Source organism: Thunnus thynnus, chromosome 19, assembly GCF_963924715.1.
Source record: "Thunnus thynnus chromosome 19, fThuThy2.1, whole genome shotgun sequence".
NCBI classification, from domain to species: Eukaryota; Metazoa; Chordata; class Actinopteri; order Scombriformes; family Scombridae; genus Thunnus; species Thunnus thynnus.
The window spans coordinates 13,651,992-13,672,516 of NC_089535.1; the positions used below are offsets into that span (position 1 = coordinate 13,651,992).

Genomic DNA, 20,525 nt, shown 5'->3' on the forward strand with positions numbered 1-20,525 from the left:
TTATATGCATGAATAAAATCAAGATAATCCTGTCTCCTACAGATTACATAAATAAAATTTAATGTAATTGTAATTATGACAGTTGTAAATCATTGTTTTCATATTTTCATGTTCTATATTTCTCTCTTTGTTCTGGTGTTCCCTCTTCTGTATCCTCTGCTAAGTCCTTGGCCATATGCTAACTTGGAGAAAGGCTATGACCTAGTTACGGGAGAGCAGGCCCCAGAGAGGATCTTCAGGTGAGTCCTTCACTTCTGGTACATCTCCTGAGTTCATGACTTCTGCTGGCCATCTGTGACTCTGTGGACACACAATGGGATGATGGTGCTGTTCTCGGCATGTGTATGTGTGTGTGCATGTGTGTGATGGAGCATACAGATGAGCGGCTTGCAGTTTCACATAAACACACTTGGATGGACACACACGTACAACTCTTGCAGGGATGAAGTTTTACCCATGGGCTCTTGCGTGGAGAAATAGCCCAAGGGGCAGCCCTGGAAGGACTCCTTTCAAATGCTTTTACTGCCATTTTTGTTACACTTCTCAATCTTGATGGGATCATTGTGTCAGACATTTTTCAAGAAGTGCAAGGCTCAAAGGACCCATTCAGTTTCTCCCAGCTGTGCTTTATAAAAGGTTTCATTGTCCTATTTTTATGTTATTTTAAATGTGTATTTTTATGTTGCTGGAGTTTTTTTTCTTGTCCCTTATTGTCCCCTGTGCTAGATCAAATCGACCTAGTGCATTATACATACTTTCAGACAAAGTTTTTTTGTTTGTTTTTTAAACAAACCAAATACTCATGAGGGTATACCTTTACAAAACATATCACCTAGTTTCTTAGCCACTTATTACCTAGCTGAAGATCCCCTCCAGACTCAGCTTTGAAAAATAATTTGTGTCTGATATGATATGTATATTTTATATATCTACTACTTCTCTGTCATTGTCTTGTCTTTTCTCTGTAATTGAAAAATTCAGAATCTATGAATATGCAAATATTTCTCATTTCAAAAATTGAACTGTTGGACACAAGATGTCTCCTACTTCACTGAAAAGTTAATTCTCAGTGTATGTGCCCTGACGTCTTTAAGTTTCCACATCGCACTTGTGTAAGTTGCATACCGGACCACAGTTGGCTCCAAACTAGTTGTGATGTCACAAATCATGCTTGTAAGTACACGCCTTAAATTCCGATTTAAGGTGAACACAGAGAAACTTTCCCTATTCAGGAGATGAAGGTGAAAATAGCCTTCTAGTGTCAAACTCTGCACATACATCATTCTGCATAGTGAAGCTCCAGCATCACAGTCAAGTCATTTAAGCAAAACACATTTTTTAGTGGACTTTTGTACTATGTGCCATAATATGGATTCGACCTACAGTATGTGGAATTGAGGCCATGGGCCATTTAGGACTGTGGGCCATGCTTATTAATTAATAAATTCACAAGGCTTTTCATGAAAATTTTGTAAAAAAAAAAAAAAAAAAAGAGGAACAAGCAAAAGAAGCACTTTGACTGTATGTATAGTACAGTGTATTTAATAATTTAAATTTGGTTTCATTTTTTAAATAAACAATGATGATGATGACAGTGATGACGATGATGATGATAAATAATAAGTATTTTAAGTCACATATACTGGATATGTAGTGCAAATGGCAGTTTTCTCAAAGCCAGCAACTGCAAAAAAAAAGAAAGAAAAAAATTCATTCAGTTTTATTTAGCTGTGTAAATAAAGTGAGCTAAAAGATAGGCTGTAGTTTTGTGAAATCTGTTTGGATTTTATGCTCACAGCCGATCCAGTATGTAGGCAGGAAGAGTTCTTTGTCACAGTAATCTTGCCTCTCTTCTTACTGACCCTGCAGAGTTAGCTCCTCAGTGTGGGTCCACTCTAACAAACAAGGGACAAAATCCACAATCTTTGTTCTTCACATAAATACATTCAGGTTTTCTTTGCCTGTTAAAAACCACTATGTTGGAGATTGGACTTGGACGGTGCTGGCATCCACACACACACAAAAGCAGAAACCAAATCCGCTGCTTGGTACTGTAGAAGCACTGTGTCGAGTTTGTGAAAGAGGAAATACGAAAGGACAACTTCATACACATACACACGTGCAGAGCATGGATACATTCAGCCACATACACACTGACACTGATAGCAGCCAAAATGAGTAAAGATGCAGCAGCCAAGTGGAAACCCTCACCGGTTTCCCTTTGGAAGGTTTCAATATCTGTGGTGTAAAGGGGAGAATAGGAGAAAAGACTGCATTGCTCCTCAGCTGGACAGTGTTAGAGTCAGTCATATGATGGTGAAAAGAGCAGCTTAATCGGAACAGGGATTTGGTTTCACAGATAGGGAGCTTAGCAGGAAACCAGCTCTGCTTTTTCTTGATGCTAGGAACAGTGAGAAAAAAGCATAAAAGGATGAAAACAAATTTGGTTTGAATTGTCAGATAGTGAGGGTAGGTCAGAATTATTCAGATTCTCTGATTCTAGCCAATATACTGATTCTATCAGCATTTTGTAAATACCAAAGGTTTTTAATGTTGAGGTTTGGCAGTCCAGAAACCAGGGTGTGCAATCAATGTGTGTAATCATACAAAGAGATGCTTGACAGATTAGCAGTATTTAACAGTGTAAAAAAAAGTCTTTTGTGACTTTAATGTGTCAAATGAGAGAGTTTGATTAATTACATTGCCAAGATTTTTGACAAGCAGATTCAAGCTTAGTTTCTAGGTTTAAAAGAACTTTGTTTTTTTGTGGCCCACCTGCTCAGATCTACTAAAAACACGCAATGCCAAGCACAGGTGTGTTCTATGCTATTTGTGAGGCCTTACCAGGTGCCTTTATTCCCAAGTGGCAAGTCTAAACCTCCTGCAGGGTGTCCTCCTGAGGATATTAATCTTCACTCAGGAGAAACATTTCTGGCAAAAACAAATTATTTTACACCATCTTGAACAATAGGCATTAGCATACATGACACACACACAAAGCACTGGGGTGCAGCACACATTGCTTTTAAAGGGAAGGAAAATAGGTTTTAAAAAAGTAATAAAAAAGCCATGCCACCACAGCTACTTCTAATTTCTCCAAATCCAATTCTGTTTCCAACTGTGTTTGCTGCTGCCACACAAGATTGACATCATACACTGGCAATTATTTAGTAGTACACTCTATATACATTTATACAGTATGCCAGCAGTAAAAAATAAATCTTGCTGTCTTTCTGTCAGGGCCTCACTACCCATTTTCTGACTCTTTAAAGCCATATTAATGCATATAGTACTATATGTGCTTGTGTGTCATAACAAAATGTGATAATGTGACAGTAGTTTGACTGACGTTTATGTCTTGTGGTTGTGCCAACACAGATCATTCTACAGTCTGGGCCAAGGGTTGTGGCTGCCAGTCAGCAAGAGCTTTGTGGTGCCACCAGTGGAACTGTCAATCAATCCCATTGCCAGCTGTAAGACAGACGTGCTGGTTACAGAAGATCCAGGGGAGGTCAGGTCAGTCTGACTCAGCTCAGAGTGCCATACTTCTGTTGAAAGTGGAACTTTGTGAAACAGTCTCTTAGCTGTCTGGTCCATATAAGCATATAGTCTCATACATACATACATACATAGGCTCATGGCTGCCTTCTTACCATCGTTTATGTCAGTATAATTGGCTTTAGTCACTATGCGTCTTTAGTTTATTATAATTGGCTTTAGTCATCATGCTACATAATGCTCCTTGACCCCTCTTGTAAGCAACTGTAATTTGCTTTATTTGACATAAAAGTACAACTAAGCATTAAAAATGATCTTATTGTATGTACATTAAAAAAAGTTTAAGCTTATTACTCAAAAAGAATCACAAACAGAAAATATAAAAGTGCTTTAAAAAACTAAACCAAAGTTAAACAGTTCAAATTAAATAATAAAAAATAGCCATCAAGCATTTAATCAGGTCATTAAATCCTCAGAAGGTCTCAGGTTTAATGGACTAAAGTGACTAAGAGCAAAGCAGCATTACAAACACTTAACCTTGGGCTATGCACACAGGGATTTGAAAAACAAATTCAAGCAGGAAAGTAGTCAACAAGGTTATGGATTTGGCAATCCCACAGTGCAAAACAAAATATTGGCAACATAAAGCCTATGTTTTTTTTTCATCTAACCAGCCAATGGGCGCTGGCATGCATCAATGCAGCTGAACATCACAAAACATGTCAGAGCATTAGTTACACATTAAAACAATCACAGATCTTTGGAATTCAACTGACATCAGCCTGGGCATTGATATTTAATTTGTAAACCAAATTGTCTGCCTTTGTGGCATAAAATGTAGCACTTGTCACATTATCTAAAGGAAAGAATAACAATGCGATACATGAGTCTAATGCATGCCAATGAATCACTATATCACCAATAGCACATTTCTTTACACTGAAGTACCCTAAAGATGACAAATGCTTATATACAGACTATATTAATAAAAAATGCAGAAAGTGTGCCACACAAAAGTATATGATAAATTTAGCACACAAACTAAGTTTTGTCGGTTTTTTAGTTTAGTGCTGTAAACAAAGATGTGTTTACCCAAAAATGATTGATATACCAGAAAAGATACATATACATATAATGTTACTTTTGTTTTCTGCACCAAACAGCATTTTCCACTCAAAGCCACCAATAAAAATACTGTATTTCTTATCCCTCCCCATGCCATGGTAATGTTTACATTGTAAGTGGGATTTTTAATGTCTATTTCAAATTTGAAATGGACATCTCATTTTCAGAATTCAGTGTTATGTTGCTGTTAGACCTGTCAGAGGTCCAGAGTCCCTGTTGTAGTATATCTTATCTAACACTTGTTTGCCCTTTTTGTGTGGTACACAGAAAAGTGCTATATAAATATTATTATCTATTCTATTATTATTATTATTATTATTATTATTATTATTATTATTATTATTATTATTATTTGTTAGTTTGTTTTATATCATATAACTTTACATAGCTTTAGTATGAACACGCAGGTTTTCATTTCTCTGTCCATTCATTCCTCTTTCACTTCTCTGTTCTCTTCATCCTTCCTTCCTTTTTCATTGCAATCTCTCAGAACAATAGCTTGCTATTCACATTAGCAATAACCCTCTCACATCAGTAGGTGTGTTTCCATCCTCCGTTTTTATGCACATTTCCAATTTGCATATAAAAGAAGTTGGAAATGCATGGAAATACATGGAAAAGTTGTTTTATCAATAAAAAGTAAACGCGACAAAACAATGGAAACAGACTCCGCAAATAAATCATGATGTACATGAAGCATATGACTCACTCATCACTCAAGCTTGCATTGAAGAGGTGAAAAATAATGGTAGACGAAAACATAACATCTGTGTGGAGTGATGAGGGGACTGTAACATTTCTTAAATTAATATTTGAAACAAACATAAATGCCATATTTTCAATATGTTTCTTTACATTGTTTTTCACCATTTTAGGTAACACATTATCCTGTACTTCAGTATGACTTCTATATATTGAAACTAGGAAAGAGTGCCACTTCACTGAAAATCTATCTGAATGTATAAAAACACATTTGTGCAGCAAATGCTCACCCAACCTGACTGGTAGATTCATCAGAATCTTCTATGCTCTCAACACTCTTAGGTGTTTTTCATACCAAATATTCAATAAGCTAAGCAATCATAATCAAATTCAGCAATCACAGAATACTTAAGTTTTATGCCGAATGTGCATCATATAAAGTGTTGCAGCAATTTTTATCCATTACTGCAAAAATTCAAACTCTACATTGGCTTTCTAAAATTGCCTCAGGCGCACAGAATTCCCAAGACAGCTGTAGACATCTGCTTATTCTGACGTAAATGGGATTACAGTAGGCTGCTCTATTAATTAGCCAAGGTATGTCATTTACTTTGAAAATGGGTTGTGATCAGTGATGGTGAGCTAAACAATTAGGACACATTTTAGAGCAACAAAACTTTAGAGCCATGTATCTGCCACATGTTGATCTGATCAAATTTTGAAAATTAAGATTGAAATCATGAAGGATTACAGTCTCTACATTTAGCTAGGAGCAGAAGCAATTATGTCAAAGCAATTATTTCTTTTGTGCATATTCTTTCTCTCAAATGTCACTTAAGTGCCACCGTTGTGCCACTGCATGATGAATAGACCTTGCTGGGTTACATCACAACTGCAGGTGCAAATTGAGCACTTCAGCGGAGAGCAAGAACTTAGCTTTTGTTTAGTTTGCAGCAGAGGAACTCAATTTAGGTTACAGCAAGGTAAAGCTATTCGTCAGTGGAAGGATGTGCCTTCATGGAAGTTGTCACTTTATGAAATTAAACCGTCTTTTTAAAGCTGCATCACTGTAGGAGCTCCATTTAGAGACAACCATTTATTTCCTAGAGTATTGTTCATTTCAAGTAAGGCATTTTATGGCACCATGCATGTACGCATGTATTTTTGCTCATTGTAATAAATAGGAAAAAGCCATATATTCATTGTAGACTTGTCTGTCAATGTGAGTTGAACTGCTGAAGGATTAATCAGTCTTAAACAGCATCACACCAGGTAATAAAAAATAACTTTGAAAACATGACAGATTAAAAGCCCACTTCAGGTGGAATACTAAGTTAATGTTCTGTATTTGGTTAATGATTAGTTCCTGTAACATAGGAGGATCTGTCAGATTGTCATGAATAATGCAGACAACTCATTATCCAAAGCATTTTTGTGGAACACGGTCCCATGGGAGCTTATGGAGTTTCTGGCTGATGCTCTTTCCCAAAGTGTTTATACAGGCATTGATGTAGTCAGTCAGTCATGATAGAAATGTTGATGTGGGATGTGGTGAAATGCACTGTACCTCTGGCTTGTAAAAGGATGCATCCCCATTTCACTTGCCCCTCGGCTCTCTTGCAAAATCCAATGAAATATATTCTACTGTCTATGAAAAACAGTGAGTGAGTGAGTGAGTGAGTGAGTGTCAAGGTAAGTGTCAGCTTAACCAAGCTCATCTTTTAACTGAAGATATCCTGTCCCTTGATGTCAACATTCACTGGTCTCACTGATTATGCTTGAATGAACCTGTGAAATAAGCTTGTTTTAAAATAACACACTCAAATACATACAAAAAACACATTTTCCACCTTCCTGTAGTTGTGTATGGCCATGCTGATAAGTTCAGTTATATTTGCCCATGTTTTGAGGTTTTCACCACTGAGATTTGTGCCTCTACCTCAGTGGAGTTGGATTGATTTTATGTTTATTATTATTTTTTTGTCTTTATAGCACTGAAAAAATACTTTTGGTTAGTCCAGGGATAGATCCACAGACTTTGCTTTTAGAGATTTTCTACTGGAATTTTTTTTTCCTGTATTCATTGAATTATGTCAAAAATTCATTCAAATTAGTTTCTTAGGGTTGCGAAAATTAGGACAGAAGGAGCAGTGTTGCCTCAGATAAGCAGTCAAGGCAACCTAGACCACAGGTAATCATGTTTTTTTTTTTGTTTTTTTGTTTTTTCAGGTTAATCTTTCATTCCTTGAAAGAAAACAAATCATAGTTTAGGATACAGCATAGGATACAGCCTGTTGTGGGAAGGTTTGGCGTATCCATCCTGATTTCCTTAACCAACACATGCAAATTTTAGTGCCCTGCTCCACAGGGATGAGCGTGCAGAGTTTATTAGAAGGTAAGGCCTGTGTGAAATAAAGTGCTTTGCTAAATACACTCTGACTATACCTGCGTAGTCCCTGACATTTGAAACCAGACTCTGAAGAGGAACATTCAGTGAATGTCCATACTGTCCTGTAAGGTGTGTTTAAATACAGAGATATAAAAAGGATAAACTGAGTTATGATAATAAAAGCAGAGCATCTGATTTTGTGGTGTTCAGCTTTTAGCTCTGGTTTATTTTTGCTTGTATGAAAGGGATTATTTAAGAATTGAGACATCTAATACATTCTATACATAACGCATGAGATCATGCTTCATTTATGAATCAGTGAATTGATAGTCATAAATGATTTGTCTCTGTGCATTTCCTTGAGTGGTGAATGCAAAATCATAAACTCACACAGATTACCTGACATTGGTGAATGCACTAACAGCCTAGCCTCCAGGAAAGGGACTGTAGAGACAGTACTTTTTGTTCAAAGTAAACATTCACACACTTTATAAGGTTTCATTTAACAGCTGAAACCTGCTACAGACTCATATCATGATGTCATATTGTTTTGCTGTGTTTAATGTTTGGTATGGATCAATAACTGTGTCAGTGTTGGTATTCAGGCTGAGCCTTTTTTGTTGTATCGGTGATGCAGAGAAACAAGGAGCCACTGTATATGCTGCCTCCAAGCCATTATTATAATTCATAAGATCATAGCTTACCTTGCACTGTGCTATACAAAAAACATGTTTGTGGTTGTTTTTACAACTGTAAAGTAGAGAGGGAGCTGAGCTTTGTTTAAATCTATGTATGTTCAGTCTTTTCTCAAACAGTTATTCAATGAATCGTCATATGAATGAGTTCTCTGACTCCCACTAGCTATGATTAAAATTTAATCGTATCTAATATTAGCCTTGCATTTCTGCTGCTTATTGTTGAACTAAAGCCAGTGTGTCAACAAACACCTCATGAATATCGCACTAATGATTTAGGCACTCTAAACTGTGCTATAACACTAGCATTTTTGTCAAAAAGGAACTGTTAATAACCCAGGGTAGACAGTGACACCTCACACTGGTGATTAATGACCTCACTTACCATGATCAAGTGAACCATCAAAATGTGCCATTGCCAATAATTCAATGCAACTGCAAGAATTTGACATCAGAAACAAATTAAGTACATAAATCTACCTCCCCTTACTCTAAGCCTCCATTGAAACATGTTTTACAACTCTACATTCAAAGCAAAAATCTATGTATCAATCTTTATTTTATCACTTAGTTTTACCTGTTTTTTTCACCTACAAGATTTTTCCTCAGTGATTGCAGCGAGTTTAAAGAAAATGCACTCTATTCAATGACGAAAGTGCTTGATTAGAGTCAGCATATTTGTGGAGAGCTGGAACAAGAGCATTAATCAAGTGCAGGGGCAGACCAATAACGGGCTCTGTAATCATGCTGGGGCAGCGCTCTAACTTTGGGCAGTGTCGCCTGGTCATTCATCATCTGGAAAAGCAAAAGGCAGAGAGGGAGATTAATAACAAGTACATTAGTCAGTGTTTAGATGCAACCAATGTGCTTCTGGGTCACGCAACAGAGTCAGAGTGCCAAAAGAGATGATCTTGATTAGCTAATGATTTGAAAAAGAAACACTATCAGGATTTAACTCTGTTGAATTTGGTAACAAATAATTTACAAATACTAACAGAAGAAAATATAGTAATCTATTGTTGTAGAGTGATGTGTGGTATGGGTTCTTTTTCTCTTGGCTCCTGTTAATTAGACCATGAGGTTGCTTAATATTTTTTGTACACTATGTCATGATTTAATATACAACACAACATTTTAAGAAACTTTTCAACATCCTTACTGAGAGTTTTCCCCAGCATTTGTTTTCCCAGTTTTCCTCCCTCTGGGCTGTCTTGCAACAGGCATCTTGGAATTGATTGTTTTTTCATCTTCGACTCACTATTCCCTCTATCCAGAAGGAGAGCCAGTTAGCATGCACCTCACAGTTGAGGCAACCCATTATTTTTATCTGTCTCACCCTCCCCACCCTCTGTTTTCCTCTGAATTAAGGAGTCATTTGTCAATGCTTTGAGTGCCTGGCAGAAAGAACTGATGCACAGAATGCCATGTGTTGCCTGTCTAATTTCGAAAAATTGAGTTGCCAAATAAAAAGGAGAAGAATAAGACATGGGCAACAGAGACAGAGAATGAATGCTTTTTCATTTTTTTTCTGTAGACTTTGGTACAATAGTGGTACAATATTCCTTTGTGACTGTGCTAAGCAGGGGCTCGACTCAAAAAAACATAAGGAGGTTTTGGGGTCACTGTCCAAAAATAAAAAATAAGTACATTATATTCATATAATCAACAATTAAGCAGACTAGACACTAGATAACTGTATCACATTTGCAACCTTGCCTCTTGCCCTAGTGTGGAAGGAAAATGGACAATAAAACCCTTCAACAGTGGACCCACAAGGGTGCTTACTTGTCATTCTCCACTACCCCTAACCAGAAACACGATAGCTGCATAATGGAGCAAATGTTATACAAATTTAAGTTCCATCCTGCTTCTTCGCATTATTTTGGTCATGCACATAAAAACTCACTACACATTCCTGACACTGCCTTTTTATGGTGGTTTTAAAATCACATAATGTGCAGTAAAGTCAAAGGAACCATAACTTTGTCCCACGCTAAATTATTTGGCTTGTCTTTTGTGCACATATACAGGTAAGTATATATGCATCAATCAATAAAAAAGAATACACCATATATTTTATAGAATATGATGATTATTTTAGGGATGCTGTACATTTTCAATTAAATTTTACATATGCTGTATACAGTAACTCCACAGTTCAACAGTCATAGCTTGTTTAAAAATCCATGGTGACCAATGCTCCCTGCTGATGGCTCATGGATAATGGTGAATGTATCCCACAGTTCACCCGTTTATGAATACCCTGCCCGTTAACACAGAGTGACTTCATGCGAGGTGACTGTCTGAGAGGTATTTGGTTCAGTGGATGAGGATTAGTTTGAGAATGGGCAAGTCTTTAGAGACCTATATAAAAAACAGGTGCTGTTGAGGTTATGCTCACAAATACTAAATCTTTTGATATCAGTTTTTACTACAAGATTAAGTCAAGAAAACATACACTGAGAAATCAACCTAAGTAGGTAATGGGCCCAGTCAACAAAAATGTCTTACCACTCAGCACTTCACAGCACTCTTGATCCTTAATACCATTTAAACTTGGCCTCCTAAAATAAAGCATGATATAGAAATTGTAAAATGGATTTGGTGCTCATAATATAAAGCTGGTCCCATTTTTGACATGCTCTGTCAACATTCAAAATATACAGTGCGTAAAGTTTTTTAGCTGTGCGAATCTTCCGTTATCTGGGATGCGCTGTACAACAACTTATCAGCCATTATTTCCAACGACCAAAAACAAGCGCATATGCGCAAACAACAGTAATAGTTTTTCTCTCTGCATTATGCAGCCACATGATGGTGACCCTCTCATCCACCGGGAGAAAGTCCAACTGTGCAGCAGCCAGCCGGTGATTTGTCAGTAGTCCCACAATCGTCTGGCACGTCTCACCATGGATAATCAATGAGTAGGAGAGAGTCCACCATCTATCAAGGAGTTTGGTTCCGTGGCCAAAGCTGTGCATAGAGGTGAGCCCAACTGCATTTTGTTGGTACCTCTCAACTTCACGCACCAACTCAGGCATCTTCTCCCAAAAGAAATGACATGCCATGTTGTAAGGGCCAGTGTCCTTTGCAGAGGTCCACAATTACTGAATCTGTTCCATCCCTAGCCTTTGCCAGGGATGTATTGCACTGATCTCCACTGTTTGACTAGCAGGGTCCTTGGCTCTGGAACACTGGAGCAGCTTGTTAGCCCCAAGGAGATAATCAAGTGGTCACTGTAATTTGCCTCTCTTGTGTCCATGTGTTTAAGGATTTAGACAAAGGCATTGTCCCCTCAGATATTGTGTGGGATGTGCTTTGGTAGTATCAGGGTCAGAGTCCCTGGTGTGAGCCATGCAGCTCCTATACATTTGGGAAATGTATTTCCCTTTTTGACATTAAGTCAAGCACGATGAATGTGGCTCACTCTCACAAGAGTGCACCCTGCCCCCTCTTGTTTTTGATATTCATCAAGGTACAGCTGAGGTCTTGAGACTGTCCAGTTCAGTGATGATAGGGCAGCATTTCCACTTTATTTGGATGATATGGGCTTTCTGGTTTCAGTAGTCTATGATCTCTGATGTACAGTACATCAAAAAGTTGTGACACGTTAACACCCCCAATTTGAAGGCCCATTGGTCATGCGCCTGTACAATCCAGGAGATGTCTTTGGGTCTTATTACAAGTGTAGCATCAGACCATGATTGGTTGAGTGGAGACATGAGGCAAAGTTCTTCCACAAGATGGTCGGCCTCACTCTGCATGATAACATTAGAACATCAAAAATCAAAGAAGCCTGTGGTATTGGGCTCTTACTCCTACACCTTGAGATGGACTAGTTGAGGTGGTTCAGGCACCTACAGTATAATGGCTCCCTCAGTCTTCCTCTTGTGGAGGTGTACTACAGTGGAAGACCAGTCCTTGAAGTAGACCAATGACTTTATGTGTCAGGTTACCTGGGAACACCTAGTGATATCTCTGGGTAGAGCTGGGCATAGTTGCAATAGAAAAGGATCCTATTGTCCAGAAAAGTAATTTTAGGCCAATCCAATTTGTTTTTGTAAAGTGAGGAAAGGGATGTGTAATTATTCTAGCTTCTGACTGCTTTGATTCTGAGGCTAAGGACTGATGGTTAATGTAATGGGTCCTTGTGGCAACAATATAAATCTACAACTCTACCAACTTTCAAAGTAAATATGTGGGAAACAAACAAATATGAGTTTCTTAGCTGTTATTCTCATTTTATGTATTTGGAGAGTTCAGCTCATACATCCTGTGGCTAACCTAGAAATGCTTACCCAAGAAGGCTGAATAAATATAATTAAATACATGGAGACATCCTTCATCTACTGTGGCTGTTTGATTGAAGGGTTAGTTCCCCACCCTGTTTACAAATATTGTTTATTTGGCCATAAGGAAGACATGTACAGTACCAGTCAAAAGTCTGGACACACCTTCCTATTCACTTGAATAAGAAAGTGTACCCAAACTTTTGACTGGTACTGTATCTTCCAAAATGCTTGGCTACAGCAGAGCTTTTTGTGTGGCCAGCAAAACAGTAATGTGTTATTTATTGCCAAAAGAGTGTGTTTGGAGGGTTGCATTAGTGCATTAATCATGTGTACTGGGAGTGCACTGGGTGGTACTGGGTGACATCAATACTAATGCATAATGCATGTGCCATGACCACATCAACAATTTCTATTAGGGAACATAAAACTGTTTTAATCTACTGCAAGCAGAAAGTGACAATTTAATTATCTGTAAATGTTTTAATATCTTTAATCACATTCTCCAATCAAATAGTATTATTTAAACAAAGGGTTTGTAATCTAAAATTATGCAAATATTGTAGTTTGTTGATATTTCATCCTCTTGTGATCAACAGACTAAAACCATTTCAAAAAGCAATTCCTGTCATTCATAACCAGATTTGAATGGATACACACACAAGATGGATCATATGCATAGTTAATTAGGTGGTCATTAATAACACAAAGCCCAAATGTTTGATGTCTCATAGCAGCTTTTGTTCCCCCTTGCAAATGACACTAACTGGGGACTCAAACTCCTGACTTCATCAAGCAAATGGAAGAATATCCACATTTTGGACTGATAGGTTACTTGTCTGGACAAGTTTTTTTTTTTCTATTCAGTGTATGTAACAGTGAGGACAGTGACTGATTAGCCATCAGCACAGCACTGTGTCAGTGAAGATTTGTTTTTGCGAAGGGGACAGTCTTGATGTGCTGTCAGTGAGCCGTAATACTTCACCATTCACACAAGGAAGATGTGCCAATTATGGGCTGATGTGCCATAAATCTAACAAGAAAAAACAAATAAGCTAAAAACAGTGATGTGTTAAACAGTATTCCAAATGCTGATCACATGTAGGCAGACACTATGAAAAAACAAAACAAAACAACATTAAATGTTGTTATTAAAAAATGTTTGTTTGTTATTAAAAAATGTAGGTCCACATATACTGCTTATATCAAGATATGAATTTTGAGGGTATTAATGTCAATGCTGTGCACGGAGCAGTCTTACCTTTTTGATTAATTTTAATGCTTTGCCTTTCATCTTTGCCTAAAGCCAATGACAAGGTCACAATATACAGTTCGTTTCACTAAAATATTAAAAATATTTTGCAGTGTATACTGAGTCAACAAGAGTTCACTTTGCCATCTTAGCTTACTGGGGAAATGTTGCAAGACAAAAGGCTTGCAAAGTTAGATTAATGGTTTATATTCACTTTGATGAGAGGTTATTTAGGGACATTTTAATCTAATTAGCAGCAAATCAAGATGCATATTATTGGTTCAGCCACTGTTTTCGGTGTCTTGTTTGAAATGACATTGCCTCATAAGTACACACAGACAAGTACATACAGACAAAGACACACACAAACAGTGACAGTGACAACAGATAGTGAAAATCCTCCTTGCTCAGCACGGCATATCTGTCTTGCTATCATTCATGATCTTGTTGCTGTTTGTAGAGTCAAGTCACCCTCACAACACACTGTGGTCCCTGTGGTCCCATTGCAAGAGACGGTGCTTTTCTTTCTTTGCAAAGAAAAACAAAGGGGTTGCTTACCCCTTCGTCCTCTCTGACAGCGGGCATGCAGAGCTCAGTATATGGCTGAGCATGCTGAAGTGAACATAACAGCAGCCTTGGTCAAGCTGACATTTCCCAGAAGGAAGTACAAAGATCCAGCATTTGGAATTGATAGATCCCTCCTTTGTTTATATATTTTTTTTTCCAGTAGTGGCTCTAACAGTGCCATAGTGACACACACTCACACACACAGATCAATGGATCTCTAAGACTTACTGTAATTCCAATCTTAACTGAAAACATATAATTATTCTAATTATTTGCTCAACTTTTTCGTGAACATTTTTTTTTATGAATTCATTGCTGATTTCTGTGTAAAACAACAATGCATTTAATTTCTATAATTAATTATATTATTATGCTGATCTATTAAAATACACGCCCTCTATGGAGTTCTGCAAATTAAAAATATCATTATAATGCTGTCCTGTATGTCAGACACAAAATTAAATGCATAAATTAAATACATAAAGAAAATTGAATAAATTAATTGTTTTACACTTGCACTTATATCATGGGCTTTGTATTTGAGTTTGTCTGTATGCATGCAGTTGTATGTGCTTTTCCCGTTTTTGTTTTTCCTTCAACATTGCCAGCATGGGTGGGCCTCGATGCCTTGGATTAGTTCTGAGAGTTCAAGGTTATCTTTACTTTTCCACCAGGGGAAATTTGTTTTGCAGCCAGGGTTCACATAAAGACAGAATACAAAAAGACAACACCATCGGCACAACAACACAACAAAACATAGAGCTAGAGCAAGGAAATGGAAATTCATACTAAGTACAAATGTGCAAGAGTGCAAATGTGAAAGGGAAGTGCAAGGGATGCAGCCAGGGAGCTATTTTCCTTTAAGCATATTAATAGCACCAGGGATGAAGGAGGCATGGAATCTTTTAGTCCTCCAAACAGGTGCCCTGAAACGACATCCTGAGGGCAATAGCTTAACCTCCATCTGGAGTGGATGGTCCAGGCAGTCCAATATAGCATTAGCCCTCCTGAGGACCTGCCTGTTATAAATGCCCAAGAGCTTGGTCTGACTCCTCCCTCAAATCTTACTGGCCATTTTAACAAGACTTAAAAGTCCGTTCTCATTGGACAGATTTAGGTTTCCAAATCAATACAATACAAAAAGGTACAAACAGAATTAAAAGGTTAAAACAAATGAAACTTATGTAAAACATTCTTTGCTGGACTTTTTTAGAGGTAGCATCAACATGAGATTCAAAAGAGTTTTTTTTCACACCAAGTCACAAAGTCATCCACCACTGGCCCATGATCCTGTATCTCCCCTTCAAGAAGGCTAAGAGTAACAGAATCATCAGCAAACTTTAAGATGTGTCTGGTCTTATAGTTGCTGCAACACTCATAGTGTCTAAGTGTTATGAGTAGTGGAGTACGTGAACCCAAATGCAGAAGACGGTAGGCAGAGCAAGACTGAAGAATAACTTCTTTATTTTAGCTCAAGTGCAAGCAAAGAAAGACTGAAAACCAACTGAATTGACACAATGACACAACGAGGAACAGATAGCAAGACACAAGGGCAGGTTGGGAGCTGATTGGCTGGGGAAGTGACAGGGAGCAGGGCACAGCTAACAAGACTGAATTCAGGGCAGGTATGGAGGGAAGAGCAGGCTGGGAAAAACAAGAAAAAACACAAAAGGCAATAGCTGCTCTTGGCTGAGGACAAATCAAAAACAGAACTTCATTTATGAGCCAAATAAAAGTCCACAATATAACCATGCATAATCTTCTTCATATATAAACCGTCATTCACCAAAATCTCCTGGAATTACACAAATAAGTGCACATATCACACTGAATAAACACAGCAAATGAACATCACATTGCCAACCTAGGAACCTTTACCAAAAAGACTAGAAACATAAATTGCTGTTGACAAACAAGAACCATTAAATCTGTCAAGTGTAGTGGTCTGTATATTAAGGCTGCAGGTAACATAAATTGGACTGAAAGACAACTGTTGCTCTGAGTTCCAGTTTATTTTGCACTTAGTTCCAATGAGTCAATGTAGAAAGCATCATTTTCTCAAGTGGTCCTTAAATATAATCTGCAGCCTCTCTCATCTATCCTTCGTCCCACTAAGTCCAGTTTTAAACAGGCAGAAAAGTCTGAGGGCATCTGGTGGAGGGACAGAGAGCCAGACTGGGACAGAACCATAACAGTACCCCACCTCAACAGACGGATTCCAGACGTCCCAACCATTCAAGGGCAAGTCAAGGACCGAAGGCTGGTATCGCTCTGGAGGATGACCAAATGTGCAGGGCCACTCTGGAGGTAGGCGACAAAGCCAGAGGCCAGGAAGGGTAGCCAGCACCAGAAGATTTGGCAGCAGGTCGGGGCAAGGTGCAGGAGAGGCAGACTGCTGGAGAGCAGAGCAGGAGGCAGGCAGCTGGAGATCTGGTTTGGTGTTGGTGAAGATGACAGACTGATGATCTGGGAGGTCTGGCTGTGGGATGGTGGAGACCAATGACTGCTGAAGGTCTGGGAGGAGGAGGTCAGCAGAGATGGTTGACTGCTGAAGATCTGGGAGGAGGTTGGTGGAGACCGCCAACTGCTGAAGGTCTGGGAGGTGAGCCAGAGGAGCCAGGGAATCAGGAGGCTGTTGAAGCACAGCCACAGGAGACTGCTGCAACTTGGAGATTGGAGATTGTTGCAGCTCAGAAACAGGGGATTGCTGCAGCCCAGCAGGAAAAGGAGATTTCTGCAGGTCAGCAGGGACAGGAGGCCCAGGACTGCTGCAGCATGGGCTCAGACAGCTGGTAGCCTGGCTGCTGGGGCTGGTGCTTGGGAAGCTGGAAACCAGGGGCTGAGTCTTTATGGTGCTTGGCAGTGGAGATTAGAAGTGGGCCCATATACAAATACGTTATTCAGCAAAGCACAAATAGTGTTTTTCTAATATTTATTTCATACAAATATTTTAAAAACTGTTTTTGGGATTTAAAAAAATAATTAAAAAATAAAATATGCTCTTCTCTACACATAACATGCCTTTACTGTCTCTGTGTTATGGGTGTATAAATAAGTAGAGGTCTGTCTGTGCATTTGTGATGCAATTGGTTTTAGCTCAGTAGTCAGCGCAGTCGTCTATGATCTGGGAAACTCGAGTTCAAGATCCAGTGTGGGGACCTCCTTCGTAAGATTATTGTTATTCATAATATATATATATATTATTGTTTATTCATAAACACTTATTTTAACACTATAATATCCTATAATTAAAAGTGTAATAAAAACAAACTGGATTTTTACACCCATTTCCACTTTTATTTGAATACAAATATAAATAATTTTCCTGCCTCAACAATTATAGATACAAATACAAATACTGGGCTCTCTGCACATCCCTAGTGGAGACTCTGTGGCGCTGGGGAGTGGAGACTCTGAAGGCAGGACCATAGGGGATCCAGGCAAGGAGCATGGTAGATCAGGTGCAGGACATACAGGCATGGTACCAGCCAGAGCTGAAACAGGATCAGCAGCGTAAGTGTTCACGATCTCTTTCATATTAGGCAGTAGTTCCAGCAGCCATGGCTTGGATGAACAAGTGCCAGAGAAAAAGCCGCATTCTTCTGATTAATGCTGGAGGTTTCATGGTACTAGGCAGCAAAATCACTCCAAAGCATACGAAAGTTCTTTTACCTCCTTCAGCATGTCTGCTAGGTCCATGTCTGGCCAGTTTGTCCAGTCGATAGTGTCCGTGGGGACTGGGGCTGGACTTGGAGCCAGCACTGGGGGGGCCCACGGGCCAAGACTGGAAATCGACAAGAGCCAGCTGGACATGCTCTGGATGGTGGTCACAGAGGCAAATACGGCCCAGGGAAATGCAGGGCTGCTCACCAACAGACTTGAAGGCTCATCTGGCAAATCAAGGTCCTCCCAGTGCCAGATGGGTTCCCAGGAGAGGGTTTGTCTCCGCTAGGTCCATGACTGCTTCGATCGTTCTGTTATGACTAGTGGTGCAGGTGGATCCAAATGCAGGAGACCGTAGGCTGAGCAAGACTGAAGAATAACTTCATTTTGGCTCAAGTGCAGGCAAAGAAAAACTGAGCTAAACAATGCAGCGCACACAGAGCAGACTGAACAAAGGATCCAACAAGACTGAACTGAAAACCTTAAAACTTAAATACAAACTCAAATAATGAAACAACAAGGAACAGGTGGCAAGACACAAGGGCAAGCTGGGAAGCTGAATTCAGGGCAGGTGTGGAGGGAAGTGTAGGCTGGGGAAAACAAGAAAAAACACAAAAGGCAATAGCTGCTCTGGGCTGAAGAAAAAAAAAAAAAAAAAACAGAACTTCATTCATGAGCCAAATAAAAGTCCACAATATAACCATGCACAATCCTCTTCATATCATCATTGTCATTCACTAAACTGTCCTGGAATTACAAAAATATAACTCACATAAATACACATCACACTGAGCAAACACAGCAAATAAAGTTGAGCATTAACTGCCACCCTGGGAACCTTTACCAAAAAGAGTAGTGGTCTACATATTAAGGCTAAATGTAACATAAATTGGGCTGAAAGACAACTGTTTCTCTGAGTTCCAGTTCGTTTTTGCACTTAGTTCCAATGAGAGTCAATGTAAAAAACAACATTTTCTCAAGTGGTCCTTAAATATAATCTGCAACCTCTCTTATCTGTCCTTCTTCCCACTCAGTCCAGTCTTAAACAGGCAGAAAAGCCTGAGGGCATCTGGTGGAGGGACATAGGGCCAGACTGGGACAGAAACATAACAATAAGATGTAAAGAATGGGAGAGCGACAGCAACCTTGAGGTGAACCGGTGGATGAATCGAGCCTGTTGGAGAGAGCACCATTAACTCTCACACGCTGTGATCAGTTAAAAAGTCCATAATCCAACCAATCAGGTTAGGATTGAGTTTAAAATGACAGATGAGCCTCTCTGCAAACAGGATGGAAGTTAATGGATGGTAAACACTGATTCCCTCGACTCTCTGTCAACACACCGTGACAAACATGTCCACTTAATGCCAGTGCACCAATTAGTCCCAGACATGACCTACGATGAACCAGCATGAATCCCTGCATGCATCACTCCGGTGAAACTTTTGAAACAGCTGTTTTGAAAATGCTGTAGCCTGCTACAGCTCAACACAAGCCTCAAGAATACATCAGTTTAAACTGCTATTTGAAGGTTTATTAATATTTGCCTCCAGTCACAAAATAAAGTTAAGGCTTACAGAGAAAAAACCTTGGCTGACACACAAATACAACTTTGTTCTGAAATCTCAAAAAATTAGAAATTTAGACACATCATGTCATAACATTGTTGATGTATTCAGTAACATCTCTGTTATTAATATTCACACTCAGAATTTATATTTTAATTATATAAGAGGCATTAAACTGACTTTCATTCCCTTTTAGAGAAAAAGAAAACAGAAATACCTGAATACCTGACTTGCAAACATTACAAGTAGTCATTAATTGCAGGTGGGGGTACGAAAGCCACCAAAACACCACGATTTCTTCACATTATGTGTATGCATGAATAGTTTCTTAATTGCACTAGAACCTACAAGGTTATGAGAGGCTGTATTCCAGGTGGTGAAAGATTATGTTTAACTGCTCAAGCATTAATTTTCACCTGTCATTACTTGCAGTGATATGGCCTTATTTACACTTTTAAAACATTATGCAAAGACATGTGTATAATCTTGGTTTTTTTGTGTGTTGTTTTTTTTTAACATGTTTTTTTTTTCTATTTCAGGGAAGAGGCCATGATGTCTACTTACTTTGAGACAGTAGAGGACCTACTGGCATCTTTTGGGCCTGTCCGTGACTGCTCCAAAGATAATGGTGGCTGCAAGAAGAATTTCAAGTGCGTGTCTGACCGACAGTTAGACTCGTCTGGCTGCATGGTAAGTGCAAACAGATGCCATATGCTGGTTTTGTATCTAGATGACACTCTGTCATGACCAAGTTACTGTAGATGAGGTAAATGTACA

The 20,525-nt window shown here is 38.8% G+C and overlaps 1 protein-coding gene across 1 annotated transcript in view; it reads left to right on the top strand.

The window, feature by feature from the left end:
• Positions 1-20,525, top strand: part of LOC137170519 (astrotactin-2-like) — a 287,500-nt gene that overhangs the window by 159,813 nt on the left and 107,162 nt on the right. Inside the window, exons 9-11 of the mRNA XM_067573959.1 lie at positions 165-239; positions 3,379-3,516; positions 20,288-20,438. Of these exons, the coding sequence (XP_067430060.1) occupies positions 165-239; positions 3,379-3,516; positions 20,288-20,438 (364 nt within the window). The remainder of the gene's footprint in view (positions 1-164; positions 240-3,378; positions 3,517-20,287; positions 20,439-20,525) is intronic.